The sequence below is a fragment of the Anomaloglossus baeobatrachus genome, chromosome 1, assembly GCF_048569485.1.
Source record: "Anomaloglossus baeobatrachus isolate aAnoBae1 chromosome 1, aAnoBae1.hap1, whole genome shotgun sequence".
Taxonomy (NCBI): domain Eukaryota; kingdom Metazoa; phylum Chordata; class Amphibia; order Anura; family Aromobatidae; genus Anomaloglossus; species Anomaloglossus baeobatrachus.
Genome location: NC_134353.1, coordinates 953,657,874 through 953,672,282, shown reverse-complemented (window position 1 = coordinate 953,672,282; position 14,409 = coordinate 953,657,874). Strand labels below are relative to the sequence as shown.

The 14,409-nt window shown below is 47.4% G+C and overlaps 2 protein-coding genes across 2 annotated transcripts in view; one reads left to right on the top strand and one right to left on the bottom strand.

Annotated features, from left to right (window-relative positions):
- Nucleotides 1–14,409, bottom strand: part of LOC142257384 (uncharacterized) — a 349,194-nt gene that overhangs the window by 183,937 nt on the left and 150,848 nt on the right. The window lies entirely within an intron of this gene.
- Nucleotides 1–14,409, top strand: part of LOC142257438 (uncharacterized) — an 82,914-nt gene that overhangs the window by 62,733 nt on the left and 5,772 nt on the right. Inside the window, exons 6-9 of the mRNA XM_075329552.1 lie at nt 13,551–13,628; nt 13,750–13,926; nt 14,009–14,132; nt 14,214–14,278. Coding sequence (XP_075185667.1) covers nt 13,551–13,628; nt 13,750–13,926; nt 14,009–14,132; nt 14,214–14,278 — 444 coding nt within the window. The remainder of the gene's footprint in view (nt 1–13,550; nt 13,629–13,749; nt 13,927–14,008; nt 14,133–14,213; nt 14,279–14,409) is intronic.

The following is a 14,409-nucleotide window of genomic DNA, read 5'->3' as shown; positions in this document are numbered from 1 at the left end:
GTGCCGTTCCCTTTCTTCTCCAAACTTTTTCTTCCCATCATTCTGGTACAGGTTGATCTTTGTCTCATCTGTCCATAGAATACTTTTCCAGAACTGAGCTGTCTTCATGAGGTGTTTTTCAGCAAATTTAACTCTGGCCTGTCTATTTTTGGAATTGATGAATGGTTTGCATCTAGATGTGAACCCTTTGTATTTACTTTCATGGAGTCTTCTCTTTACTGTTGACTTAGAGATAGATAGACCTACTTCACTGAGAGTGTTCTGGACTTCAGTTGATGTTGTGAACGGGTTCTTCTTCACCAAAGAAAGTATGCGGCGATCATCCACCACTGTTGTCATCCGTGGACGCCCAGGCCTTTTTGAGTTCCCAAGCTCACCAGTCAATTCCTTTTTTTCTCAGAATGTACCCGACTGTTGATTTTGCTACTCCAAGCATGTCTGCTATCTCTCTGATGGATTTTTTTCTTTTTTTTTCAGCCTCAGGATGTTCTGCTTCACCTCAATTGAGAGTTCCTTAGACCGCATGTTGTCTGGTCACAGCAACAGCTTCCAAATGCAAAACCACACACCTGTAATCAACCCCAGACCTTTTAACCACTTCATTGATTACAGGTTAACGAGGGAGACGCCTTCAGAGTTAATTGCAGCCCTTAGAGTCCCTTGTCCAATTACTTTTGGTCCCTTTAAAAAGAGGAGGCTATGCATTACAGAGCTATGATTCCTAAACCCTTTCTCCGATTTGGATGTGAAAACTCTCATATTGCAGCTGGGAGTGTGCACTTTCAGCCCATATTATATATATAATTGTATTTCTGAACATGTTTTTGTAAACAGCTAAAATAACAAAACTTGTGTCACTGTCCAAATATTTCTGGACCTAACTGTATATTCATATGTTCATTCTCCATTTAATAACAGAGGGTTTTAGAAATGACAAGGCGGTGACCCCTAACAGTTATATTCTTCTGTACGTCTTTCTTTTGGGAAAACAATAATTTTAAATGTGACCCCAGATTTTTCATCTATGGGGTTAATACCACTTATACTTAACTCCTTCACGACCACGGACGGATATATCCATCATGGTGCCCTGGTACTTAAAGACCAATGACGGATATTTCCGTCATGGCGAAATTGCGGCACCGGAGCCCCGGTGACTGCGATCGGTTCACACAAACCGCAGATTCGGGGAGGAGGGGACCTGTACCTGACCTCAGGAGGGGTGGTGCCTCCTCTCCGGACCTACGGAGGCTGTGATTGGCTGACGAACCCTGCTTAGCCAATAACAGCCACTGTAATGTACCAGCCATTGAAAGTGGCTGAAACATTGAAATCCAGCCATGGTCAGTGCAGCTAAAGCACTGACCATTGGCTGGAGCTGGGTGACCTCACTGTATCACCCTCCCCCTGCTCCAGCTCTGATTGGAGAGACCGGTCTTGTGACCGATCTCTCCAATCACCGTGGACCTGTTGCCAGTGACCGCCCCCTCAGCTTCACTTCTCGGTCCTGGAGCACGCCAGTACAGTGAGTGTATACAGTGCAATGGCAGGGCGATAACCTCCGGTCCCATGCTGTTATGTGACCGGAGCATGGGACCCGGAAGTTGCCGCGCTGCCATTGTACTGTATCAAACCGGAAAAAGCCTCCCGATCCGCCGCAGCTCTCCCCGATCGGCTGCCCGCCCCCTCCCCCTCGTGATCGGCTGCCCGCCCCATCCCCCTCGTGATCGGCTGCCCGCCCCCTCCCCCTCGTGATCGGCCGCCCGCCCCTCCCCCCTCGTGATCGGCCGCTCGCCTCTCCCCCCTCGTGATCGGCTGCCTGCTCCTCCCCCTTGTGATCGGCTGCCCGCCCCCTCACCCCCTCGTGATCGGCTGCCCGCCCCCTCACCCCCTCGTGATCGGCTGCCCGCCCCCTCACCCCCTTGTGATCGGCTGCCCGCCCCCTCACCCCCTCGTGATCGGCTGCCCGCTTCCTCACCCCCCTCGTGATCGGCTGCCCGCCCCCTCACCCCCCTCGTGATCGGCTGCCCGCCCCCTCACCCCCCGCGTGATCGACTGCCCGCCCCCTCATCCCCCTCGTGATCGACTGCCCGCCCCCTCACCCCCTTGTGATCGACTGCCCGCCCCCTCACCCCCTCGTGATCGGCTGCTCACCGCCTCGTGATCGGCTGCCCGCCCCCTCACCCCCTTGTGATCGGCTGCCCGCCCCCTCACACCCTAATGATCGACTGCCCTCCCCATCACCTCCGTGATGTGCTGCCCGCCCCCTCACCCCCGTGATCGGCTGTCCGCCCCCTCACCCCCGTGATTTTCTGCCCGCTCCCCCCACCTGTCACCCCCGTGTTGTGCTACCCGCTTCCCCCACCTGTCACCCCCGTGATGTGTGCTCCCCCCACCTGTCACCCCCGCGATGTGTGCTTCCCTCACCTGTCACCCCCGTGATGTGTGCTCCCCCCACCTGTCACCCCCGCGATGTGTGCTTCCCTCACCTGTCACCCCCGTGATGTGTGCTCCCCCCACCTGTCACCCCCGTGATGTGTGCTCCCCCCACCTGTCACCCCCGTGATGTGTGCTCCCCCCACCTGTCACCCCAGTGATGTGTGCTCCCCCCACCTGTCACCCCAGTGATGTGTGCTCCCCCCACCTGTCACCCCCGCGATGTGTGCTTCCCCCACCAGTCACCCCCATGATCTGCGCTCCCTCTCCTACCTCTCACCCTCCTCGATCTGCTGCCTCCTTCATCTCCTGTGATCCTGCTGCCTAGATCCATCCTGGAAGGTAACTATCCCCAATCTCACCTCCCGCTCCCACTCCCCATCCCCCTCATTTCCCCCTTACCCCCCATCCTCCGCCGCTTCTGCATCCACTGCGCCCTCTCCCATCCGCCGCCGCCCTATCCCAGCCATCGCTGTCTCACATTCACAGATGCTCCCTTTATATGCCGCTGCCCCCCCATCTGCCGCCCCCCCCCCATCTGCCGCTGTTCTGATCCATCCTGTAAGTATTGTTCGTGGCTCTTTTCGAACTATCCCCAATCGCATCTCCCACTCCCTCTCCCCCCCTCCTCCCCCACCTGCTTGCCGCCAAGTGCTGATCAGCTACGTGATTGGCTGATCAGGTATGTAATTGTTGCTCGAGTTTTTGCTTTTTTTTTTGTGCACCCCAAATAAAAAAAAAAAAAGACAAAACTTGAACAATTAGGTACCTGATCAACAAGCTTCCTGCAGCCGTACTCTACTTTGGACAGGACTTCTTTTTTCCATCCCACCTAGTCCCCCCCTTTTTGCAGAACATCTGTGCGTGCGCCCTGATTTTTTTTTTTATGCCATGGGGATCTAGTTTTTAAAATGGGGTCACATGTGGGGGAGCTCCACTGTTTCGGCACATCAGGGGCTCTCCAAACACAACATGGAATACGCTAATTATTCCAGACAATTTTGCGTTTGAAAAGTCAAATGACGCTCCTTGCATTCCGAGCCCTGCTGTGCGCCAAAAAATTTGATTTCCACCACATATGAGATATCTGTGTACTCAGGAGAAATTGCACCATACATTTTATGGTGCAATTTTTCCTGATACCCTTGTGAAAAAAGCTACCTGGTTGAAGTAACAATTTTGTGGTAAAAAAAAAAAAATATTTTCACGGCTCAACTTTATTAACTTTTGTGAAGCCCCCAGAGGTTCAAAGTGCTCAATAAACATCCAGATAAATTCCATGGGGGTTCTAGTTTCCAAAATGGGGTCACATGTGGTGGAGCTCCACTGTTTCGGCACCTCAGGGGCTCTCCAAACGCAACATGGTGCAGCTAACAATTCCAGCTAATTTTCTGTTCAAAAAGTCAAATGACGCTCCTTCCCTTGCGAGTCCCGCCGTGCGCCCAAACAGTGGTTTTTCGCCACATATGAGGTATCTGCGTGCTCAGAAGACATTGCCGAACAAATTTGGGGGTTCATTTAATCCTGCTACCCTTGTGAAATGCAATATTTGAGGTTAATTAACATTTTTGTTGCAAAAAGTAAAATGTTCATTTTTTCCTTCCACATTGCTTTAGTTACTGTGAAGCACCTGAAGGGTTAATAACCTTATTGAATGTGGTTTTGAGTAGCCTGAGGGGTGCCGTGTTTGGAATGGTGTCACTTTTGGGTGTTTTCTTTCACGTAGGCCCCTCAAAATCAAATCAAATGTGATGTGGTCCCTAAAAAAAGTGGCTTTGTAAATTATGTTGTAAAAATGAGAAATTACTCAAACTTTGAACCCCTATAACTTCCTTATGAAATTTTTTTTTTTTTTTTCAAAATTGTTCTGATGTAAAGTAGACATGTGGGAAATGTTATTTATTAATTATTTTGTGACATATGTCTTGCTGGTTTAAGAGCATAAAAATTCAAACTTTGAAAATTACAAAATTTTCAAAATTTTCGCAAAATTTACGTTATTTTCACAAAGAAACGTAAAAAATATCTGCATAAATTTACCACTAACATGAAGCCCAATATGTCACGAGAAAACAATCTCAGAATCACCGGGATCCGTTGAAGCGTTCCAGAGTTATAACCTCATAAAGTTACACTGGTCAAAATTGCAAAAAATGGCCTGGTCTTTAGGGTCAAAATAGGCTTGGGGCTGAAGGGGTTAATACTCCCAACAATCACATGTGAGAGATGGATCATAGAGACCTATTAGTAGGTATTGACACTACCTCAGGTTTATAAGGATTACCCCTGGTTTACTGAAGACAAAAAAACTCCAAAAATTACAGCATCACAGAGGGGAAAAGAAAAACCTTTCATAAAATCCCAATAGTGACATATGCCATATGCCAAGTCTCCCCCATCTATGTAGATTCATATGGTCGGGTCATTCACATTGGAGCCACAGCGGCAAATCAATATCAGGTGTAGATTACCCTGCAATATAACTAGACCTGACCCTGTGTGCCCCAGACTCCTGCCCTAACAAGAGCAACAGACCCCGGACTACACATGGGGGAGAGAGAGAGCGACAGACCCCGCACTACACATGGGGGAGAGAGCGACAGACCAAGGACTACACATAAGGGAGAGAGAGAGTGACAGACCCCGCACTACACATGGGGGAGAGAGCGACAGACCAAGGACTACACATGGGGGTGTTAGGTTGACCAATAGGTCACAACTGTTGCCAGCGATGACCAAATGCGGAGGGAGTCCTGGTAACCCCTCCTGCTTCCCTCAGCCTCAATGAGATAGAGACAGATGCTGATATCCACACATAAAAGCTGGAGTGTGCGCTCCAAAAAGAATACAGATTTATTTTTACATACAGGGTTATACCAAACTAATTTGGGCGTAACTATGTGACATGTATATTCATTAGTTTAGATTCGTCATAAGCGTGGATTACATTTTCCCAGCGAAAACAAGATAAGATAAATTTTATTCTCAAAGCAAAAAGCAGTTTTTCTCAGCAAAGTCTTATCTCTCCTTTAAGACATAACATTCCGAGTCCTTGGATCTTTTCTCATCTTAGCGTCTGTTGCGTAAACAAGTCTGTTTGTGCACTTTGCAAAGAGGAATGAATTTCTATGATTTTTCTAGCCATTATAGTTAACGCTTTCCTCACAATCCCCCCTTTTGGCATGCGTGATGGGACTGGGTCCTATCGAGAAGCTGGGGTAGCAGGCTAGTCACCAGATGCTATCCAAGCCGCGGGTTGCCCGGGGATGGGAAAGCTGGAAATCCACATCCGTCCTCCAGAAACTGCCTGTATTCCTCCCGACAAGAGTCGCATCATAATACGCCAAGGTGATTCTAGAGGAAAGAGCAGAGAAAAAAAAGCACATTAGTGATTTCTTATTGGTGCTGAATAATCTTTATATCTTCATTTCCTCAAGCAGCAGGAAAGCAAAGCCATTAGCAACTTAAACACTACATAGGCCACTAACAGACAGAGTAGCACTTGGACTACTGATTGCAGTATCCCCATTAACCATCCTCCTATTCCCTTAAACCAGTTTTCAGGGTTGAACATCGAAAAGGTATTGCTCCACCAAGCATCTGAGCTTCTGAGTACCTCCTCATCATGTTTTTTTCTCAACTTTTGTATCTCAGTTAGACTTGCTTGCGCCTTTAAGGTTCCATTTGGATCTATGTAGTGACAACAGCTTGGGCCTATTATTTGGCACATCCCCCCCTTGGGCCGCAGTAAGGTAATACAGTAACAAAGTATGTTGGTTGGTTACAATGATTAATTGTCTCTGTTTGACAATGGTACTATTTGCTGCTTGGAGAACCTCAAAAATGTGATCATTAAGATAGTCAGTGCTTTCCACCATCTTATCATACATCTGCATCATCATAGGGTAGAGGAAGAGGGTACTGAAAAATTTGTTGACATGGCTCATTTGAACTACATGGGATCGGCCACTAGGCCTGTCTGTTATATGCCACTCTCTTTACCAGTAGGTGGAGAGGCATTTTTCCTGCCTGTATATCAGTAGTATTAATAATGAAGGTGGCAGGTGTCAAACGGGCTAAGGTGCAAGTGCCATTTACTCCTACTGGGAGCCATTTATAGGCGTTGTAGCCACAAATCCAGTAGGTTTGCGCTGGGAGATCCCAGATGGCAGAATGTTGTAGTATTAGTCTATGCACTATATCTATAAAAGCTGATATGTTTCTCAGCATACACCATCCGGGAAGTTGGCCTAGGGGACTACAATACCCTGCGGACTGTTCACCACAGGTTTCTCGGCCAGGCACATACTTGTCAGAATCATTGCACCATAAATTTCCTGGTTTGGAATAACAACTATCATTTGTGCCTTCTGGAAACAATGAATTTTGTGCCCACCCATGGTCATGCAGATGTCTCTCTAACAACAAGGATTTAAATGCATCAGCACTGTTGGAGGTTCACCCAAAACTTATTTTGATTCCTTCTGTTGGAATATTGCCCATAATAGGTGTTTTTGTGTAATTACGGGGTACCCAGCTATTGCCTTCAAAGGCTAAATATTGTTGGGTTCCAGAAAGGCCAGTGGTAAGGTTGCCTTGCCACCAGGAGAAATCTACCCACCCTACTATTGGTATGGGTACACTAGTGTTCCACAATTTTTGGTACTTGGTGTCATTGACTGGTAGGCTATTGAAACAACCTCCCCATTGGAACACTTCAGTTATTGATACTTGTATAGCTAAGTAAGGCATAGAGGAGGCTGTCACAGGGGCGTGTGTACATATCCAGCAGTCTGACCTTAAGTTTTTCTGCTAACACTTCATGGTGGGTCTCAAATGAATTCTGCCTTGGTGTCAAAGGCCCCAAAAAGGAAGTACACATAGAAATACTTATCAGCAGTATTAGGCGTTCTTGCAGTGGCTGGCATGGACCCATGTCGATCTCCTCTCTAATTTAACGGAGGTCGGTGTGGTCAGATGGACAGTCAAAGTTCCTTCGAATCGGGGCTCGAGGGTCTTTCTCACGTGCTTCTTTAGGTTGACCCGGTCACCAGGCTTTAGGGAGTGGGTCCCTGGAACAGCATCAGGATCGGGCAGAGAAGAATAGACCCTTTGGTGGGTTTCAGTTAGTTTCTGCTGCAGGGAGACAACATAAGATGTTAGGCTATCACATTGCAGGTGTAATTCCTGCGGGAAGTAGCATCCTAATCTGGGGGCACTTCCAAAGAGTATTTCGAATGGTGAGAGCCTGTGCTTTCCCTGCGGGGTGGTTCTTATAGAGTGAAGAGCTATGGGGAGACATTCTGTCCAAGATCTACCAGTCTCCCCCACTGCCTTGGCTAGTTTGAGCTTTAGAGTTCCATTTAACCTTTCCACTTTCCCTGATGACTGTGGGTGGTAAGGTGTGTGTAAGGCTGACTGAATGCCTAACAGGGAACAGGTGTTCTGGTAAACTTGTCCAGTGAAATGGGTACCTCGGTCTGACTCTGACTTCAGGGTTTCCAAACCGGGGTACCAGCTCACAGCTCTGATTTTGGCCGTGGCTTTGCTGACAGTGTAGGCCTCTGGCCATCCTGAGAAAAGGTCTACAAAGACAAGTACAAACTCGTAGATGCCATGTCTTGGCAGCTGGATATAGTCTATTTGTACTCTTTGAAACGGGGCAAACATCTTTGGCATGTGTTTTTGCGGGGTTTTTGTTAGCTGGCCTGGATTATGCTGTTGACAGATGTGACAAGCTTTTATTCTCTGGGAGGCATATTGTCTGAAGCCGGGGGCTACCCAATGAGGTTGCATCTGATTCATGATTGAATTTGCGCTACTGTGCGTAGGATAGTAGAGTATTTGGAAAATGGCAGGGAACCAACTGCGTGGCAGGACGGAGAGTCCGTTTAGGCGCCAAATCCCCCCCACTTTTTGTGCCCCTTTGGCCTGCCATCCGGCCTTTTCTTCCTCGGAGGCGTTTTCCTCTGTCTCAGAGAGGTTCTGCGTTTCTTCCTCCGTCGTTGACACTGTTTCCGTCTCCTTCAAAGGGTGTAAGGCTGCTTGTTTTGCTGTTTGGTTGGCCAAGTGATTTTCCCTTGCCTCGGGTGTTTGAGCCTTGGTATGGGCAGCAACCTTTGATTGCCAACTGCTTTGGTTTCAAGGCTACTTCCATTAGCTTCTTCACTGAGGCTCCATGCCTGATGGGATTTCCTGCTGCTGTGAGGAATCCTCTAGTTTGCCAAATAGTGCCAAAATCGTGCACAATGCCGTGTAGGGTTACTACAGCAAATCCGGTGTGGAATTTGCCTGTTTCATCGGCAAATCTGCTACCATCCACAAAGAGTTCAAAGTCTGGATTTGTAAGGGGTGTTTGAATTTTGTGCAGGGGCTTCGCCTCATGTTGGATGAGTTCTTGACAATCGTGGTCAAATGGTGCGCTTGTACGTTTATCCCTCTCTTCCGTTGTCCCTCCTTCTAAACTGGTGAAGATCAGGAGTTCAGCAAGGCTTAGACTGGTAACTCGGGCAAACGAGATGTTCGGGGGTAACAACAGTGCACATTGAAGCCTGACTTGTCTTGCCATGGAGAGGTGTTTCAGCTGCACTTGATTGAGAACAGCATAAATGTCATGGCTGGTAAGGATGGTTGACGGGAAATCGAGTGAAATTTCGGATGCTTTCTGCAGTATGTTTGAAACTGCTGTGACAGCATGGACGCAGGTTGGTGCTGCTTTGGTGACATTGTCGAGTTGAGAGGAGTAGTACCCGATTTATATGATGTTTGTCTGTCTTCTGGGTGAGTACTCCTACGGCAAATCCTTGAAGCTCTGCTACGAACAGATAGAAGTTGAGATCGTAGTTTGGTAGTGCCAAAGCAGGTGCATCAATCACTAGTTCCTTGGTCTGTTGGAAGCTTTGTCGGGCTTCTTCTGTGAGGAAGAATGGAATATTCTTGGTGCAATCATACAATGGTTGCATGAGTAGTGACGCACTGGGAATCCATTGTCTGCAGAATATTAGTCCTAAAAATCCTCTGAGTTGCTTGAGGTTTATAGGGATGCTTGATCTCCTGATCACTTCTTGTCTGTCTGGGTTGAGATGTTTTTGTCCTGCAGAGAGACAGTGACCCAGGAAGGTGACCTTTGTTTTGCAGAATTGTAGCTTGTCTTTACTTGCTTTGCATCCTGATTCTGCTAGGAAGATTAAAAGACTTATTGAAGCCTTTTTACATTCTTCGCTTGGGCAGCAAATTAGTAATCATCCTTGTACTGAAGGACACCACAGTCAGGAGGAGGCCAGCCTTGAAGGACACTACCCATAGCCTGAGTATATAGAGTAGGGGAATGCTGCATCCCTTGTGGCAGTCTTGTCCACGTGTATTGATTCTGCTTATGCGTGAATGCAAAAAGGTCTTGACATGCTGGATCCAACGGTACCGAGAAAAAAGCGTTGGCAAGATCTATGACCGTGTAGTGGGTCGAAGTAGCCGGTACCTGTGTGAGCAGAGTATGTGGGTTGGGAACAACGGGAGTGAGGAGCTCCAGTATTGTGTTCACTGCCATCAAATCGTGTACCATCCGGTACGTGATTGGATCACCTTTCTTCACTTGTTTCTTCTTGACAGGAAATAGTGGAGTATTGTATGGAGACTTAGTAGTCCTGAGAGCTCCCGACTTCACTAGTTCTTTTATTTGGTGATCCAGGGTGGCTTCCTGTTGAGCATTAAGAGGATATTGTCTTAGCTGTTGTGGCGTAATTCCATGCTTGACTGAAACTTTTACAGGGTGCACGGGTAGTGTGCCGAGGTCAGTTTTCGATGTGGACCAGAGTTTTGCAGGAACTTTGAGAAGTACTGGATCCGTGTTTGCTTCCTGTGTGGCATCAGATTCTGGTTGATCTTCAATCATCTGGAGGGTGCACAGGACTTCTTCTGGAATATCTTCTGGAATTTGCAGGATAGCAGATCCATCTTCATTATAGACAATCTGAGCCTGTAATCTTGATAGTACATCTGCTCCCATTAAGGCATCTCCACCCAGGGGGGAGACTAAGAATTTGGACACGAAGATATGTGGTCCCAGTTTCACTTTTAATTGATGTGTTATTGGGATTATCTGGGCATGTCCATCAAAACCGTATACTATAGTAGACTCAGATGAGATGGATCCTTCAGGTACCAGGTCCCTGGGGAGTACGGAGCGGGAGGCTCCTGAGTCCACCAGAGCCCTTATTTCCTTGTTGCCAATTTGAAGGGGGACATTTATAAATGGACCTCTGGCATCCCTATCCCATCCTGCCGCAAGTCAGGCAGTCTTTTCCTCCTGACTCCCGGGTTGGTTTTGACCTTCCCTCTTTTTCTTTATACAGTCTCTGATCAAGTGTCCTCTGATCCCACAATAGTAGCAGGTCGGTCCCTTTCTTTTTGTTAGCCTCTCGCTGACCGTCCACTGCCGCTATGACGATTTTCTTGTTCCTTTTATCCTTTGCGTCGGTTTCTAAGCCACTTGCTTTGTTGACTAGAAGATCTATGTCTTCCATGTTTCTCCATTCGGGGCAGCACGCTTTCAACCTATCTGCCAGAGGTGCATGTATTCCATCCATGAAGGATCTTACCATGAGGCGACGTATTGCGCCTGCTTGTAAGTCTAGCCCTTCATCTGCGAATGACTGCATCAATCTGTAGTAGAATGAACTGACATTTTCCACAGGACTTTGGTGCACTGGTCCCATTGTGCCCTTAGTTCTTTGCTCCTGGGCACAGAAAATATTGAGTCTTGTCATGAAGTCTTGGCCAGATTCCACAGTATGGGTATCTCCCGGAACATGTCCTGTCAGATGAGCAGTAAGTTTGGCATACATCTCAGGGGACATTTTGACTCTACATAAACCCTCCATGTCCAACCAAGTGCTCCGGTAAGAGACCTGTATTTGGTTCAGGTAGCGTGAAAAACTGACGGGGATTCGAGTCGGGTCAGGAGCATTTTGTAGGAAAGCCATCTGCGTACGTACACTTCATACGTACGGGGAACTGCATCTCTGGGAGCATCTGCGTTTCGTGGATCAACAGGTGGTGTTATAAGGACTCTTCTTTCCACTACGGGATAAAGAGGCACTGGTGCTGTAGCTTGTGGCTTGTGCTGTGGGGCTCCACAGGCTAGGCATGTTTCACTCCAGTCCGGGTTTTGTTGGCCACAATTAGTGCAGGTCCATCCCTTGGGTTCTGCTGTTTGTGGGGTCGTTACAGGAGTAGTTGACAGGTACGGGGGAGGCTCAAGGTCCTTATTAGCTTCTTCCCATTTGTTTGATTCTTCATGGTATGTCCAACCTTGATCATGGGCTGTTTTTGCCATGTCAGAAAGAGTTCTGACCAGTTCAGTCCATGATTTATCTGCTATTACTCCTGCTCTGGTAGCTCTTATTTTGTCCCATTTGTTGGGGTCCAATTGATCCTTCCCCTTCAATCCAAATGTCTTAAAAACTTCCTTTGACTGACTGGCTGTTCTTTTTCCATGGTAACACGTAATGAGATGTTACAGGGTGCATCCAGCTCTGTCCTTTGATATTCCCTGACCCATTCTTCGTCTATCTTCTTCAGCTTTTAGACCCTTGAACATCCCTTGGACTAGCCTCACCTATCCTGGAAGTACCCAGAGGCTGACTACTTATCTGTATTCCTACTAAGGTGGGGTCCTAACTTTGTTCAGAGGGGGCTGAGTATGTTGAATGGCGGTGGGTTACCCTTCTTATACCAGAGGTATACTCTATACCCGATGACAATGGCAAACAGGGCTATCCCACCTAACGCTAGGGCGGTGAATATCACATCCATTAGACAAGACAGAACACTATTCCCTTAGCAACACTCACTGACGTGAGGGCCAATGAAGTTGGTTATCTGGTTCGTCCCAAGGTGGTTTTAGCACTGGCACTGGTCCCACTGCACTCGCTTCGGAACCCAAAGTTGTCCGGCCTGGCCCTGGGCGCACAGTTTTAGCCTGGAGGAACCATATGTTACCAACTTCTCTGATCTATGACGGACAACAAAGGCAAAGCACAGAGAAGCAGACAAACAGACAAGGACACAGAAAACATCTAATGCCAAAAGTTCTTTCAGAGTTCAGTAGTGACCCGCCAATTACCCAGTATCCTACTCACAGTGTCCCTCTTGCAGTGGTGAGGAGAGCGGAGAACAGAGCTGGGGAGCAAAGAGAGCAGAAGGCTTTCAACTGTTACCTGGCCAGGTGTTTCTGGTCTCAACGTCTGGTCACCTCGTCCTCTGGATGGCAAGATGGTTCACTGGATCATGGGATAAACACGAGTCCCTGTTCGGGCGCCAGAAATGTTAGGTTGACCAATAGGTCACAATAGTTGCCAGCGATGACCAAATGCGGAGGGAGTCCCGGTAACCCCCCCTGCTTCCCTCAGCCTCAATGAGATACAGACAGACGCTGATATCCACACATAAAAGCTGGAGTGTGCGCTCCAAAAAGAATACTGATTTATTTTTACACACAGGGTTATACCAAACTAATTTGGGCGTAACTATGTGACATGCATATTCATTAGTTTAGATTTGTCATAAGCGTGGATTACATTTTCCCAGCGAAAACAACATAACATATATTATTCTCAAAGCAAAAAGCAGTTTCTTTCTCAGCAAAGTCTTATCTCTCCTTTAAGACTACATTCCGATTCCTTGGATCTTTTCTCAGCGTCTGTTCGTGTACTTTGCAAAGAGGAATGAATTTCTATGATTTTTCTAGCCATTATAGTTAACTCTTTCCTCAGAGGGGAAAGAGAGAGCAACATACCCTGCTCTACACATGGGGGAGAAAGCGACACACGGTTTGAGTAACTCCTCTAAAAACTGGACAATTTGAAGACCAAGAATAAAGTGTTGGAGTCGCCCGATCTGCTGCAGTCTCCTCTTCAGATCGGATTCAGTTGGCACCAACAGAAAAAAAGGGAAGACGACATCTGCACTGTTTTATCTTTTCAAATAATTTCCCTTATTCTCTTCAGTTATTTTTTGTGTTTTTAGTTGATTTTTCTCAGCATCATCTCATCCTCTTGACAATAAAGAATCTTCTGTTGTTTTCTTTTGATTTTGCCTGATTTGACCCATAAAAGATGAATAAGGACAAAGACCAAATTATGGAGAAGATATTAAACCTGAGTTTGGAAATAATCTTCCATCTTATTGGAGAGGTGAGAGGTTCTGATGTCATCACATTACATCATTATCTATGGGAATAACAGAGGATATGACCGGGGAGGTGATGGACTCTTGAAATGTCTATAGTGATATTATCAATGTCTCCACACTCAGGATTACACAGTACTGAAGACCTGTAGTGATCGCTGTCAGGCCCCTGTGTCTGAAGGATGGGGAGGAACCCTGATCCCAATCCCGGGGCCTCCACCTCACCCCCGGATACATGAGGACATCAATGACCAGAAGATCCTAGCACTCACCAACAAGATGCTTGAGCTGCTGACTGGAGAGGTGACACTGCTGGGAATGCTGGGACATTATACAGGACGGCACTGGAGGATTCTGGGTGATTACGGTATCATTGTGTTGTCAGGTTCCTATACGGTGTCAGGACGTCACCGTCTATTTCTCCATGGAGGAGTGGGAGTATCTAGAAGGACACAAGGAGCGGTACAAGGAGGTGATGATGGAGGAGCACCAGCCCCGCACATCACCAGGTAATAGACAGGACTGAATACACCCGGCCTATAATTATTTGTATGTAATAATGATGTCCTTCCTGTCTGTGTCTCCTGCAGGTCTCTCCAGTACGAGGACGACCCCAGAGAGATGTCCCGGTCCTCCTCCTCCACAGGATCCTCAGGTAGTTGGAGATCTCCCCTATGAGGTGTAGAAGGCTGTGACCTCTTTGTGTTCAGTCTTGTTTTCTCCTCCAGTATTAGATGTTTTATACTTGTGTAATGAGAGCGGTGGAGACGGCAGGATGACAGCTGA